Source organism: Lampris incognitus, chromosome 4, assembly GCF_029633865.1.
Source record: "Lampris incognitus isolate fLamInc1 chromosome 4, fLamInc1.hap2, whole genome shotgun sequence".
Lineage (NCBI taxonomy): Eukaryota > Metazoa > Chordata > Actinopteri > Lampriformes > Lampridae > Lampris > Lampris incognitus.
In genome coordinates, this window is record NC_079214.1 from 63,712,750 (window position 1) to 63,728,497 (window position 15,748).

The 15,748-nt window shown below is 46.7% G+C and overlaps 1 protein-coding gene across 1 annotated transcript; it reads right to left on the reverse strand.

Annotated features, from left to right (window-relative positions):
• Nucleotides 1-1,460: 1,460 nt before the first annotated feature.
• snrpa1 (small nuclear ribonucleoprotein polypeptide A') lies at nucleotides 1,461-15,434 on the reverse strand. The gene is made up of 9 exons (XM_056278773.1): nucleotides 15,243-15,434; nucleotides 13,248-13,395; nucleotides 12,425-12,503; nucleotides 11,736-11,782; nucleotides 11,534-11,636; nucleotides 8,610-8,689; nucleotides 8,169-8,244; nucleotides 2,862-2,955; nucleotides 1,461-1,713 (listed from the first exon to the last, which is right to left on the reverse strand). The coding sequence occupies exons 1-9, from the start codon at nucleotides 15,322-15,324 to the stop codon at nucleotides 1,568-1,570; spliced, it is 855 nt and encodes a 284-aa protein (XP_056134748.1). The 5' UTR covers nucleotides 15,325-15,434; the 3' UTR covers nucleotides 1,461-1,567.
• Between the last annotated feature and the right edge of the window lie 314 nt (nucleotides 15,435-15,748).

A 15,748-nucleotide genomic window follows, 5' to 3' on the forward strand; every position in this document is an offset into this window, starting at 1 on the left:
GAGGGCGGTCTGACCGGACGCGGGGCAGGCTAAGCTAACTGCTAGCCCGTGCAGACCGGAAGTTACGATGCAGGGCAGGCTAAGCTAACTGCTAGCCCATGCAGACCGGAAGTTACGGTAGCAGGGCAGGCTAAGCTAACTGCTAGCCCACGCAGACCGGCAGTTACGATAGCAGGGCAGGCTAAGCTAACTGCTAGCCCACGCAGACCGGCAGTTACGATAGCAGGGCAGGCTAAGCTAACTGCTAGCCAATGCAGACCGGAAGTTACGGTAACACCGAAGGCGGTCTGGCGGCGGCCTCGCCTGGCGTTGACTGTGTTTTGGGGTCATCGTGTGGAGTGCGGGGAGGTGTGTTGAGGGTGTCTGGCTGGGAGAGCTGGCGTTGGATCGGCTGGGGGAGCCTGGTCTGCTGTATCCGGTGGGCCCAAGGACCACGGCCCCTGCCTGGAGCCGCGCCCGAGGAGGAAGCACCGAGGGCGCTCTGACAGGACGTGGAACCGGGACAGGCTAAGCCAACTGCTAGCCCATGCAGACCGGCAGTTCCGACAGGCGTCCTGGCTGGCAGTGATTTTTTAAAATTATTTTTTAGCTAGGATATATGTGTTAGTTTAGATATGTGTGTTCTTGGATGTGTCTTTGTGTTGCACCGCTGTGGGAAACGATAGAAATGAAGTGTTCCTGATCCCTGACCCCGCTGAAAGCTGGTGTTGTCAGTCTTGCTCGAGAGAAAATTGAATCTCCTGGGGAAAGTGGAGTAGGACGACCGGTTTTACAACTATTGGAAATTGTTGCACTTACCTGTGCCCTAATCACTCGCATTTCACAAGAAAATGCTTTTTCTGATCACCGACTGAAACCCAAACATTTTATGAGCCATTACCCAGAGCTCATCATCCACCGATTCACTTGACTTTTTGAGAGCAAACACATCCTTCAAACAGCGTGAAACTGCGTAACTTTGAAAAACTTGTGCTCAACTCTTGCAGAGAAACCACTTTTACAGGCACTTTATAGGGCTGAAAATCTCTTCCTGTGTACTGTTGTAGTGCAAAATGTGACCTGACTCTCCACACCTTCAACCAGAAAGGAAGAAACTGGTCAGTGAGTCAGCTGGTGTAGGGCCGGGCAGCAATCAAAATCTGCACACACACAGGAGCCGGCTCTCCAACCCTGCCTTCTGCTCCTCCCTGACGATCTAAAATCCATTTCACCTGCATTCTTGGCTGTGATATATTACTACGTATGTAGTACTCTATGATGCCAGCTGGTCAAACTCAGGTTTATCTGCCACCTCTCCCGTAAGTTGTTTTGGAGAAAAGTGTCTTCAAAATATTAAAACGTGAAATGCATGTACATCTTTAGACTATCTCTGATCAGAATTCCTAGTTATGTGAAAAACCTTCATTTATGCATTTATGTAGCACACCAAAGGAAGTTTATGATTTACTATGAAGACCTCTTGCTATAAACTTTAATTGGCAGAACTCATTGAACACAAAAACAAAACAAAAAACAGTTTCATACATAACGATTAAAAAAACAAAAACCCGATGTCACAGGTATTCATTTAGGAGCCGTTAACCGGTGGGTCCTCCTCCATATTATCATCTTCTTCCTCTCCTCCTTCATCCATCACTGCGTCTCCTGCACCATGCCCCATCTGCACAACCTCACTATCTTCCTCTTCTTCCTCCTCCACCATCCCAGGTGGACCTAGAGAGCACCAAACAGGAAATGAACCAGGCACAATTTTCATCCCATTTTGATTCTTTCACATGCCAAACACACTTTGGCACAACTTTTTTCCAATGTGGCTTTTATAAGAACACCATCATGGAATTAGGCAATTCACTTTTAATGTTAGACTTGTAATTTAAATGGCATTTGAAAGAAGACTTACTTAAAGAAAAATAAATCAGATTTTTGTATTTGGAAATGCTCATTATGCTTTTGCCTTGGCTGGATCTAAAACTGTCAGCATCATTTGAACCTGCATTTTCTGCAGGCCTGCATGCACTGTGGCACAAATATGAACAAGTTCAATAACATTGCAAGATGGACGACTTACAATATCAAGTAAACAAACTAATTCCAACTTCACTGTAAAGTCGATATGGCAATAAATTATTAGAATCTTGAAATATATTATGGCAAATCTCATTAAAGTACTTTTTTTTTTACCAAGGTGTCATTTAATATTTGAGAAAGATTATTCAATTTAAAACACAAACAAGTTTGGCCGTAACGTTTTAGTATTTGCACGAGGTCTTACGTGAATTGTCCGAGTTGGTAGCTAAGGACAGTTTGCAACATTGCTATGTTAAACTATCTTCACCTTGTCACTGTGCAACCATTACAAGAGCACATCTGTATTTTGACTCATGGTTTGCATGGGTAGAAAAACAGATGGCACGTTATATCTTAAATCTTGACAGAATAAAGTCTGTTGACAGGTTTTACAAACTAGCAGAGCTCTCGTGACTCAAAGTGCTGTAATTTAAGCAGCAATAACTTGGAACCGTTTAGAAGACTAAAGTACACAATCTGTTGTGTTTTGCATAGTGCAAAAGTACAGACAACATCGCTCAATACGTCCATCTAAGATTCCCCAAGTGTAACAGTTATTAAAAACAGTTCAGACAACACTGACTGAAATATGTGCCATAAATAAGGCTAGAATCAAATAATACCTCCAAAACAAGCCATGGAGCGTTTTAGACCCACCCAGCAGCACATAAGCTATTCAGTGCCTTTACGTTCCAGGAGGCCCATCTCAATTCTTCCTTCTAATGTTCGGCCACATGACTCTATTAGTAAGCAAAACATAATGACACCGATCAGGAGCAAGCGGTCCAACTCACCTTGTCTGGCATCCCGACCAGGAATTTGACCAGCCTGAAGCATCCCTTTCAATCTCTCCACCTCCGCCAACGAGGATGCATTAGCTATGGCATTCTGAAATACAAACAGGAACACATAATATTCCACACATGGGGCTCAACCACCATCATGAGTGAGCACATTTCTCTAAACTATAAAGAATACCGTCTTTATGCATGCTCAGGTATCTAGGTAAAATCACAGAAAGTTGAGAGAAACGTTTCATCACCCATCTAAGTGACCTCTTCAGTCTCACCTGACTGCAGGTATCCCCACCCTTATAAACAATACAGTGCTATAACGACCCAAACCAACGATCGGTTTCATATGCAAATTGCCGTGAGCATCAACTAGAGTTTTGATGGCCATGTGTACTATTCACAGAGGATTGGGAAATGGTTGCAATCACAGCATTCTGAGAAGGTGACAGATGTACTCTTAGGTCATCAGGACGCTGTACCACCGAGATGACAACATCCCCACCGACACAGCGGCCGGGGAAGGGGAGAAATCCCACATTAAACAGGCCCTGGTTAAGTGTGGTTATCCTAACTGGACATTTGTCAAAGCCGGGAAGACGCCCAAACAGTGCACCACCTGATCGAAGAGAGGAGAAGGAAAACAGCTGTCTAAGCGTAAACCAGTAGTGATTCCGTATGTGGCGGGAGTGTCAGAAAAGCTGAGATGCGTATTTTCCAAACACCGTGCCTCGGTTGCTTTCCATCCTCAGTGCTGTTAAGTGCCAGGAGGATTGCCATGACTTGTACATCGGGGAAACTAAACAGACGCTGGCCAAGAGGATGACACAACACAGGAGAGCTAATGCGTCAGGCCAGGACTCCAGTCTACACCAGGGATAGGCAACATGGTCCAGAAAGGTCCGGTGTGGGTGCAGGTCTTTGTTCCAACCAAGCAGTTACACACCTGATTCTATTAGTCAACCAATAGTCTTTGCTAAGGACCTTGATTTGTAGACTCAGGTGTGTAACTCCTTGGTTGGAACAAAGACCTGCACCCACACTGGACCTTTCTGGACCATGTTGCCTATCCCTGGTCTACACCATCTACAGGCCAGTGGCCACTCCTTCAGGGATGAGGATGTGCACATCCTTGATAGAGAGGAACGCTGGTTTGAACGGGGAGTCAGAGAGGCCATCTACAAACCCCAATTCCAATGAAGTTGGGATGTTGTGTAAAACGTGAATAAAAACAGAATACAATGATTTGCAAATCCTTTTCGACCTATATTCAATTGAATACAATACAAAGACGATATATTTAATGTTCAAACTGATAAACTTTGTTTTTTTGCACATATTCACTCATGTTGAATTTGATGCCTGCAACACGTTCCAAAGAAGCTGGGACAGGGGCAACAAAAGACTGGGAAAGTTGAGGAATGCTCAAAAAACACCTGTCTGGGACATTCCACAGGTGACCAGGTTAATTGGAAACAGGTGAGTGTCCTGACTGGGTGTAAAAGGAGCATCTCCGAAAGGCTCAGTCGTTCACAAGCAAGGATGGGGCGAGGTTCACCACTTTGTGAACAACTGCGTGAGCAAATAGTCCAACAGTTTAAGAACAACGTTTCTCAACGTACAATTGCAAGGAATGTAGGGATTTCAGCATCTCCAGTCCATAATATCATCACAAGATTCAGAGAATCCGGAGAAATCTCTGCACGTAAGCGGCAAGGCCGAAAACCAACATTGAATGACCGTGACCTTTGACCCCTCAGGCGGCACAGCATTAAAAACTGACATCATTCTGTAAAGGATATTACCAGGAGCACTTGGGAAAACCATCGTTAGTTAACACAGTTCGTCGCTACATCTACAAGAGCAAGTTAAAACTCTACCATGCAAAGCCAAAGCCAGATATCAACACCACCCAGAAACACCGCCCGCTTCTCTGGCCCGAGCTCACCTGAGATGGACTGACACAAAGTGGACAAGTGTGCTGTGGTCTGACGAGTCCACATTTCACATTGTTTTTGGAAATCATGGAGGTCGTGTCCTCCGGTCTAAAGAGGAAGAGGACCATCCAGATTGTTATCAGCACAAAGTTCAAAAGCCAGCATCTGTGACGGTATGGGGGTGTGTTAGTGCCCATGGCATCATGGGTAACTTGCACATCTGTGAAGGCACCATTAATGCTGGAAGGTACATACAGGTTTTGGAGCAACATATGCTGCCATCCAAGCGACGTCCTTTTCAGGGACGTCCCTGCTTATTTCAGCAAGACAATGCCAAGCCACGTTCTGCACGTGTTACCACAGCAGGGCTTCGTAGTAAAAGAGTGCGGGTACTGGACTGGCCTGCCTGCAGTCCAGACCTGTCTCCCATTGACCATGTGTGGTGCATTATGAAGCGCAAAATACGACAACGGAGACCCCGGACTGTTGAGCAACTGAAGTCGTACATCAAGCAAGAATGGGAACAAATCCCAACTACAAAGCTTCAAACAATTAGTGTCCTCAGTTCCCAAACGCTTACCGAGTGTTGTTAAAAGGAAAGGTGGTGTAACACAATGGTCAACATGCCCCTGCCCCAGCTTCTTTGGAACGTGTTGCAGGCATCAAATTCAAAATGAGTGAATATTTGCACAAAAAAAAAACCCCCCCAAAGTTTATCAGTTTGAACATTAAATATCTTGTCTTTGTAGTGTATTCAATTGAATATAGGTCGAAAAGGATTTGCAAATCATTGTATTCTGTTGTTATTTACGTTTTACAAAACGTCCCAACTTCATTGGAATTGGGGTTTGTATGTGAAGAGGGAACGACCATCCCTGAACTGGGGGCGGGGGGGGCTAAGAGTATATCTGTCACCATCTTACAACGCTGTGATTGCAACTATTCCCCAATCCTCTGTGAATAGTACACATGGCCATTAAAACTCTAGTTGTTGCTCACTGCAATTTCATATTTGCATATGAAACCGATAGTTATGCCACTGTATTGTATATAAGGGTGGGGATACCTGCAGTCAGTTTAGACTGAAGACGTCACTTAGATGATGATGAAACGTATCTGTCAATAAACGTGTCCAGATTAACCGATTCAACTTTCTATGATATGAATCACATAATTAGCATTTGCATTTCTACAGCTTAGTGTGGGGGGGGGGCAGCAGTTAAAAAACAGCATCAGTCTGGAGTGGTTTGACAGACATCACCAACTACAGGAGACCCCCCCCCCCCCCCAACACGGAACCATCAAGTGGCTGACGATCTAAATGGGTTTTACTGTAGGTTTGATAAGCAAACTTTCACACCGCTCACCCTCTCCAGCCACAACACACAACCAGCTGCACTCCCTGCCAGCCCCTCTCCCCTCCCCACCGAACCCACACTCAGGATCTGTGTTGAGGATGCATGCCAGCTCTTCCAGAGACAGAAAACCACAGAAAACCAGGAAGGCACCGGGCCCGGATGGCACATCACCCTCCTGTCTTAAAGTCTGTGCTGACCAGCTGGCCCCCATTTTCACACTGATCTTCAACAGATCACTGGAGCTGTGTGAAGTCCGCCCCCCCCCCCCCCCGCACGCTTCAAAAGCTCCACCAACATCCCGGTCCCCAAGAAACCCCGTATCACAAGATTAAATGACTACAGGCCGATTGCACTAACGTCTGTGGTCATGAAATCCTTCAAGAGACTGGTGACGGCCCACCTGAAGGAAATCACAGGCCCCCCTGCTCGACCCCCTGCAGTTTGCCTACCGAGCAAACAGGTCAGTGGGTGAGGCAGTCATCATGGGATTGCACTACATCTTCCAACACTTCCAACTCCCCAAGGACATACGTAAGGGTCCCGTTTGTGGAGTTCAACACCATCATCCCAGATATCCTCCACTCCAAACTCACCCAGCTCACTGTGCCAGCCTCCGTCTGCCAGTGCATTAAAAACTTCCTGACAGACAGGAGGCAGCTGGTGAGGCTGGGGGAAAATCCCATCCAGCACCCAGACAATCAGTACTTGCCCCCCCCCCCCCCGGGATGTGTGCTTTCCCCTCTTCTCTTCTCCCTCTACACAAATGACTGTACCTCAGGTGACCCGTCTGTTAAATTCCTGAAGTTTGCGGACGACACAACTATCATTGGCCTTTCTCCGTCAGCTCAAGAAGTTCAACCTGCCTCAGGAACTCCTGATTCAGTTCTACACTGCAACAATCCAGTCTGTCCTCTGCAAATCCATCAGTCTGGTTTGGATCGGCCACCAAACAGGACAGGGACAGACTACAACCGACAGTTAAGTCTGCAGAGAAAATCACTGGTGCCACCCTGCCCTCCATTCAGGACTTATACACCTCCAGAGTCAGGAAACAGGCAGGCAACGTCACTGCAGACCCATCACACCCTGGTCACAACCATTTCCAAGCCCTCCCCTCTGCAGGCGCTACAGAGCACTGGACCCCAAAACAACCCGACACAAGAACCGTTTCTTTCCAAGGGCTGTCATTCAAATGAACACTTAAGACTGTCAATAAATCCAACCATGTTGTATATACTGTACTGTACATTGTACGTATACTGGTACTCTGTCATGTGCATCTACCTCAGACAGGTGTGTAAGTAATCTGCTAACATCTATTTCAGCATCTCTGATATATTCTCTGCACCACTGCACTTTATCACCTCTTATTTCACCTGTATAAGTCAGTCCTTGTGTATATATCTGAAGATTGTTGTGTTATTATTCTATGTTAAGTGCACTGACAGAGCCATGAAACAAGTCAAATTCCATGTAGTGCAAACCTACATGGCCAATAAACACGATTCTGACTTGTTGGACAGGAAACGGACAGATGAACAAATTACAGTGAACTGGCCAAATTAAGCCAATTCCTTTGAAATTTAAAGTGCTTGTCGCCAGTGGCAGGATGCGAAATTCAATAACCCATTTCCAAAACGGAAGAGCAAAATTGGGCGGCACGGTAGCGCAGTGGTTAGCGCTGTCGCCTCACAGCAAGAAGGTCCTGGGTTCGAACCCCGGGGTTGTCCAACCTTGGGGGGGGGGTCATCCCAGGTCGTCCTCTGTGTGGAGTTTGCATGTTCTCCCCATGTCTGCGGTGGGCTTTCTCCGGGTGCTCCGGTTTCCCCCACCATCAAAAAGACGTGCATGTTAGGGTTACTACTCCTGTCTGTGTTCCTGACCCGAGGCGTGGCAAGACGAACTGGAGTTGGTCCCCGGGTGCTGCCCACTGCTCCTAGCTACACAGCTAGGATGGGTTAAATGCAGAGCATAATTTCCCTACGGGGATCAGTAAAGTAAGTCAAAAAGAGTACCTTTATGGCTTCGACATCTGCTTGAGATGGCCCCGTCCTCTTCTTCTCAGGCTGTGCAACCACACCAGGGGTGAACCTGAAATACATGAAGTTCAGTGAGGCGTTGCAGACGAACGCGTTCTTCTTCAACCTTTCAACCAGTGTAGTATTCAGGTGTAGTATCTTTTCTTTAGTCAAATAAACTGATACGACAGGTAATTGTCAAAGACAGCAGCAGTCCAGAGCAACACTGTTGTGAGTGGTTGTGGCTTAGGGGCTTAACAGTGGGGTGGGCACATCTACGGAACGATCACAACCCCCTCCATATAATTAGCATTACGGGACAGAGACTGGAGATGCCAGTTTTGAGATTGGGTAGTCTTCCTTTAATTCCATTATCCCCACCAGTCAGGATCCAGTGGTTCTGAGGAGCTGCTGTCTGACGAGGACGTTTCATCTTACGTTTTTGTTCTCTTGGCAATATCCTTCGCAAGCTGCGCACCCCGTTTGCCCTTGAACATTTTCTCTGCCTCCTGGCGTTCCTATGATGATATATTACACAGTTCAGGTGAATGCTTTTACTCAGAACTGGGGGGGGGACTGTCCCGGGGGTGACGAGAACAGGCAGACAAATAATGCACACCGACACACACCATCACACACACACACACACACTGTATTAACTCCAGGGCAACATCATCTTCTTTCTGATGGTCCAAAGTTAAAGAATGTGACAGTTACAAAGCAAGTATTTTATTTATTTACTTTGGAATTTCCCCCCGTTCTCCCCAGTTGTGTCCGGCCAATTGCCCCGCTCTTCCGGGCCGTCCTGGTCGCTGCTCCACCCCCTCTGCCGATCCAGGGAGGGCTGCAGACCACCACATGCCTCCTCTGACACATGTGGAGTCGCCAGCGGCTTCTTTTCACCTGAAAGTGAGGAGTTTCACCAGGGGGACGTAGCGCGTGGGAGGATCACGCTATTCCCCCCAGTTCCCCCTCACCCCCAAACAGGCGCCCCGGTCGACCAGAGGAGGCGCTAGTGCAGCGACCAGGACACATACCCACATCCGGCTTCCCACCCGCAGACACGGCCAATTGTGTCTGTAGGGATGCCCGGCCAAGCCGGCGGTAACACGGGAATTCGAACCGGCGATCCCCGTGTTGGTAGGCAACGGAATAGACCACCACGCTACCCGGACGCCCACAAAGCAAATATTTTATGATATATTTTGAGAATTCACAAAGCCAAAAGGGTTGAGCATTAACAGCTACAGGCTTCTGGAAAATACGACTCTCCAGCAGGAGGGAAAAAAAAAATCCACACTGACAAGCAGAAGAGTGAACAAGTGCTAAGTCCAACAATGAACCCCCCCCCCCCACATCCAAGTACTTCACAACCCAGTCTGCATTAACTTGAAAGAGCAACGAGAACTTCAAATTCAAAACAAGACTTTGTCAAACTGTATGCTCTATGACAGCTTCCCAATGTGCCGTGCCTTGCAGAAGTACCCAAACCCCCTGCCAGTCATCGCTAATTTCTGGATTATAAAAGATACTCACACATCTGTTCCTGAACAATGTTATTTTTGTGAACCCATAAGCTCTAACAGCATGTTCCCAGAGCCAAAATAAGTTATGTTTCGCTGACTTTTTGTTGATAAATTAAAAACTAAAATATAGTGCTGGCATAAGTATTCAACCCCTTGTGCTCTGACAGCTCCAAGTTTACACAAATGACAAATTATTCCTAAAACAAACTCAGGTAAACACATCCATCCATCATCCACACTGCTTATCCTGCTCTCAGGGTCGCGCGGGGATGCTGGAGCCTATCCCAGCAGTCACTGGGCGGCAGGCGGGGACACACCCTGGACAGGCCGCCAGTCCATCACAGGGCCCACACACACACATTCACACTAGGGACAATTTAGTATGGCCAATTCACCTGACCTACATGTCTTTGGACTGTGGGAGGAAACCGGAGCACCCGGAGGAAACCCACGCAGACACGGGGAGAACTTGCAAACTCCACACAGAGGATGACCTGGCATGACCCCCAAGGCTGGACTACCCCGGGGCTCGAACCCAGGACCCTCTTGCTGTGAGGTGACCGCAGTAACCACTGTGCCGCCCCAGGTAAACACAATTAGACATAATTAGTGTGCACCTGTAAGTAACAGTATCCAAGTGTTTGGATGTCCCACGGTACACCGTTGGATCCATTGTCAGAAAGTGGAAGCTGTGTCACACCACCCAGACACTTTGTAGGACAGGCCGTCCCTCAAAGCTAAGTGTCTAAGCAAGACGTGGGCTGGTGAGGAAAGCCACAGATGATCCTGCAATCACTCTGAAGGAGCTCCAGAGGTCGGTGGCTGAAACTGCAATAAATGTGCATGAGCCAACCATATCACGGGCTCTCCATAAATCTGGCCTGTATGGGAGGGTGGCAAGAAAGAAGCCGTTGCTCAAAACTATGCATATAAAAGCACGCTTGGAGTTTGCTACCAAGCATGAGAGAGACCCAGTTAGGATGTGGGTACAGGTTTGGTGGTCAGATGAGACGAAAGTTGAACTTTTTGGCCAAAACTCAAAGCGTTATGTGTGGTGCAAACCTAACACTGCTCATGCCCTAAAACAGCCTCCCTACAGTGAAGCATGGCGGTGGCAGCATAATACAATGGGGTTGCTTTTCATCTGCAGGCACTGGGAACCTTGTTCAAACTGAGGGAAGAATGGATGGCGCTAAATACAGGAAATACTGGAAGAAAACCTGTTGCAGTCTGCCATAAAACTGAAGCCTGGGAGAAGGTTCACCTTCCAGCAGGACAATGGTCCTAAGCACAAGGCTAAAGCAACAATGGCGTGGCTAAGCAACAAAAAGGTGAACATTTTGGAGTGGCCAAGTCAAAGTCCGGACCTTAACCCCATTTGAAAATCTGTGGCACAGACTGAAAAACACAGTCCAGACAGAGGCACCATCCCACCAACCTGCAAGACTTGTACAAATTGTGCCAAGAAAAATGGGCAAAAATGACTCCAGAAGAATGTGCAAAGCTTGTACATACTTACCCCAAGAGAATCATGGCTGTTATTGCAGCAAAAGGGTACTCTACAAAGTATTGAAATGTGGGGGTTGAATACTTATGCAAGCACTATACTTTAGTTCTTAATTTATTTTTTTAAAAAAGGTCAGTGAAACATAACTTATTTTGGCTTTGGGAACATGCTTTTATAATCCAGAAATTACTGATGACTGTCAAGGGGGGTGAATACTTTTCGCAAGGCCCTGTAACAAACCATACAGGCGTAAACAATGTCATCAAAACAATACAACATTTATAAGATGTACCCAAGTTGCCGTTTTCCTCATCAGAGCAAGCACTTACTTTGAGCTTCACCTTCTGGAAGTCCAGAACACGGAGATGGGGGATTTTGTTGATGACATACAGCCTGTAGTGTTTCTTGTTTGTGACAGGATTCCTTAACAAACTGAAATCCAGTGAAAATGTAACGACAGTGTGAAACCAATTAGACTGAGCAAACAGGCTCAAATTTTAATCATGCAGGACCTTTTTTTTTTTAACCAACCTGAGAAGCGTCAATGACTTTACTGAGGCCAATGGGTCCAAATCACCCTGAAGATGAAAGAGCATGATGATGCGTAAGTACAAATGGGCCTTACTGAAACCAGTACACTCAGTTCTACATTTGACCAAGTCCCCAACCAATCTATCAATAATTTAAGGTCGGCAACTTGAACCATCTTTCCTCCTCCATGTTGTTCTTTTGTCTAGGAAGTGTATTTCAGCCATTAGAAAGATATCAAACATGATATGTGGGAACATAGGAACCGACTACAACATGGTGATTAGTGTGTTTTGTGAACAACAATGAGCATAACTAATCACACCTATGATAATGCCAAAAGTACTGGCTTAACTACTGGTTTTCCTTCCATTTTCATCCTGCCGCCAACAGTGCCACAAGATGCTGAGTAAAAGATTAAGTTAGAACTGCATCCTGCACAATGCTGACATGGTAACGCCTTTCAATAAGACATGTTGCCTTCAGAAAGCACACAACAGTGATGCATCATGGTCAGCTGACATCACTGCAGGCATTCAACTAGTGCTTTTCTCAAGAATTTATAGAGAAGAAATGGCAAGTTTGAGGTTGTAGGCCCTGTGGGAAACACTTGTCCATAATCTGTGATACATGAGGCATGGGAGAATCATTTGGGCCACAAATAACTAACAAGAGATGGTGAAATGACTTACCAGCTCCTGAATGTTGTTGCTTGTGAGAATCAACTCTTTCAGACAGGGCAGGGAGTGCTCCAGGTTCTCACCAATACGACTGTGTATAGACAATTATGGAGATTAAAAGCTTAACTAGGATGCAAGAAATGTTGTACTTATGAAATGTGAACATTAATAAGGCTATGACTTGCAAGCAAGCCTTTTATTACTCCCCACATTGTTAACTAAAACAAAGAACAATCGTGCATGATTAAGTAGGACATAAAAAAAAAATTAGCTAACAGTAGTAATAGTGATATGTGTGAATGAGAGGGAGGACAGTGGAATGGTGAGGATGCAATGAGCAGAGGTGACTAAGGCGTATGAGTTTAAATACTTGGGGTCAACGGTCCAAAGTAACGGAGAGTGCAGAAAAGAGGTGCAGAAGGGACTTCAGGCAGGGTGGAGTGGGTGGAGAAGAGTGTCACAAGTGATTTGCGACAGAAGGGTACCAGCAAGAGTTAAAGGGAAGGTTTACAAGATGGTTGTGAGACCAGCTATGTTGTATGGTTTGGAGACAAAGCAAGAGAGACAAGATTGAGATGGTTTGGACATGTGTGGAGATGAGATGCTGGGTATATTGGGAGAAGGATGCTGAATATGGAGATGCCAGGGAAGAGAAAAAGAGGAAGGCCAAAGAGGAGGTTTATGGATGTGGTGAGGGAGAACATGCAGGTGGCTGATGTGACAGAGGAAGATGCAGAGGACAGGAAGAGATGGAAACGGATGATCCGCTGTGGCGCCCCCTATCGGGAGCAGCTGAAAGTAGTAGTAGTAGTATTGATGTGTAGCTGCAACTTGCCAGATTCTGTTGTTGTTAAGGAGTAGTGTTTTCAGCCTTCTGAGAAGAGGGAAGCCATCCAGTTTTCTGATCTCATTATCAGAGAAGTCAACTGTGTCAAACTGGTCGAGAGTGGCTCCAAGATTTTCCAACACTGGGATTTTGTAACCTGTAGATTACGGAAGAAATATAAATTTATAAGAGACTTCATCAAAACCTCAAATAATACGTCAGTTTTTTTTAAAGCTACAATCCACAACTTTGCTCAATTAATAAAGGGTTATTATAGGCATCTGAAATACGATGATGATGATTTCATTGGACAGACAGTCAATATTCCAGTATTCCAGCCGGTGTTGCGATACAGTTGGATAGATATGATGACACAGATTATCATCAAACTACAAACAAGGTGTAGCAGCCATTGTGGCTCATGTGCCATCAACTCAGCAGCCAACAGTTCCCACCCTTGTAAAAATAACTAATGCAGGCGAATGCAATGTGGGACTGGACGATATCGATATATCACAGCATTTATCACTGTATATATGACAGCAGCAGTGATATTTGATATAGATGTACATTTTGGGGATGACCATTGGCGCTTTCATAAGATATTTACACACAATTTGGATGGAAGATAATTAGTAATGTGGATATGATGACCAAGAAGGTAAAGATACTCACCGTTCAAAGAAAGTTGAATCAGTTCATCTGGACACAACGTTTGATCACTCATCTAAGTGACCTCTTCAGTCTAAACCGACTGCAGGCATCCCCCACCCTTAAGTTTAGACTGAAGAGGTCACTTAGATGAGTGATCAAACGTTTCTGTCAATGAATGTTGTATATCCAGACGAACTGATTCAACTTTTTTTTAAATTTTTTACCTGGATTATTGAGCATGCATAAAGACATACTTACTATACATTCCACTCAGCCAAAACAATCAAATAAGTTAAGAAAATGTTATCACTTATGCAGCCTTTTACTGTAATGCAGCAGTTTAAATACGTGGGGTCAACTGTCCAAAATAACAGGGAGTGCAGAAGAGAGGTGGAGAAGAGAGTGCAGGCAGGGTGGAGTGGGTGGAGAAGAGTGTCAGGAGTGATTTGTGACAGAAGGGTACCAGCAAGAGTTAAAGGGAAGGTTTACAAGGTGGTAGTGAGGCCAGCTATGTTGTATGGTTTGGAGACAGTGGCACCGATGAAAAGACAGGAGGTGGAGCTGGAGGTGGCAGAGATGAAGATTTTCATTGGGAGTGATGAAGGGGGACAGGATTAGGAACAAGTATATTAGAGGAACCGCTCAGGTTGGACGGTTTGGAGACAAAGCAAGAGAGGCAAGATGGAGATGGCCTGGACATGTGTGGAGGAGAGATGCTGGGTATATTGGGAGAAGGATGCTGAATATGGAGCTGCCAGGGAAGAGGAGAAGAGGAAGGCCAAAGAGGAGGTTTATGGATGTGGTGAGGGAGGACATGCAGGTGGCTGGTGTGACAGAGGAAGACGCAGAGGACAGGAAGAGATGGAAACGGGTGATCCGCTGCGGCGCCCCCTAACGGGAGCAGCCAGTAGTAGTAGTAGTAGACTGTAACGCAGCCTTTAAGAGCAGGGAATGACATTTAAGTTATATTATTATGATAACCAAAAATCCCAGACGGTATCTAGCCACACGTCACGATGTCGACGCGACATTGCCATAAGTGCCCAGCTCTAATGCGTCACAAACTAGACGGGGCACGGTGTCTGGTTAGAAGCGTCGCCACATCCGCGTCACGTCCCTCCGTGTTGAACAGGACGGGGTTTGACGCTGCACCAGCGCTCATCCCACCCGGGTCAGCGATGCGTAAAGGCAGCGCACGGAGGGAGCCTCCAGCTGCGGTCAGTACAAGTCACCGGACCCCCCCGTGTGTTCCCGGTGGGCGCGTTCCCGCCTGAATCCAGGGCCCCTTGGGTTACGCTCGGTCGCCGTTCCAGGGGGGACGCGCAGGCGGACGCGGTTGGCGGGAATTACCTCGTAAGTCCAGCTCCCTGTCTCTCACGGGGTTGGTGTACTGAGCAGCCTGCTCGATCAGCTCCGCCGACAACTTCACCATTTCGACGATCCGCCAAGCAAAGCGACTGGACCACTTCTTTCACTCGCGCAGCGAACGTCTCTCGCGTTCGTCTGCACGCGGTCACCCGGAAGAGCAACCGCGTTTGTTCTTCTTCGTGTTATTTGGCGGCCAGGATACAACTTTAACAGCGCATTACCGCCACCCATTGGCCTGGAATGTGGACTGGAGTTTTGTCAAGCCGTTTACTTTTCTGTCCGGTTTTAGGAGTCCATTAACCGATCCCGTTTGAGCACGTATCACACGTGCCGTGTGGTGCCGGAGCCTCTTAGCTCGCGTCGTTTGCTGCAGAACGGTGCAGTTCAAGCAACGCGCATACAGTACCGAACCCCGAACCGCGGGGCCAAGCCCGACTGGTGGGTTGCCGGGGGGGGGGGGGTTAAATTTGAGAAACCGCCTCAGTTCT

Excerpts from the sequence above, each read along its gene's own strand:
- snrpa1 (XM_056278773.1), bottom strand. The coding sequence starts at position 15,324 with ATGGTGAAGTTGTCGGCGGAGCTGATCGAGCAGGCTGCTCAGTACACC. Across the intron at positions 13,396-15,242 it reads CAGGGAGCTGGACTTACGAG|GTTACAAAATCCCAGTGTTG; the intron begins GTAATTCCCGCC and ends CGTAATCTACAG. Across the intron at positions 8,245-8,609 it reads ATTGCCAAGAGAACAAAAAC|GTTCACCCCTGGTGTGGTTG; the intron begins GTAAGATGAAAC and ends CATGTATTTCAG.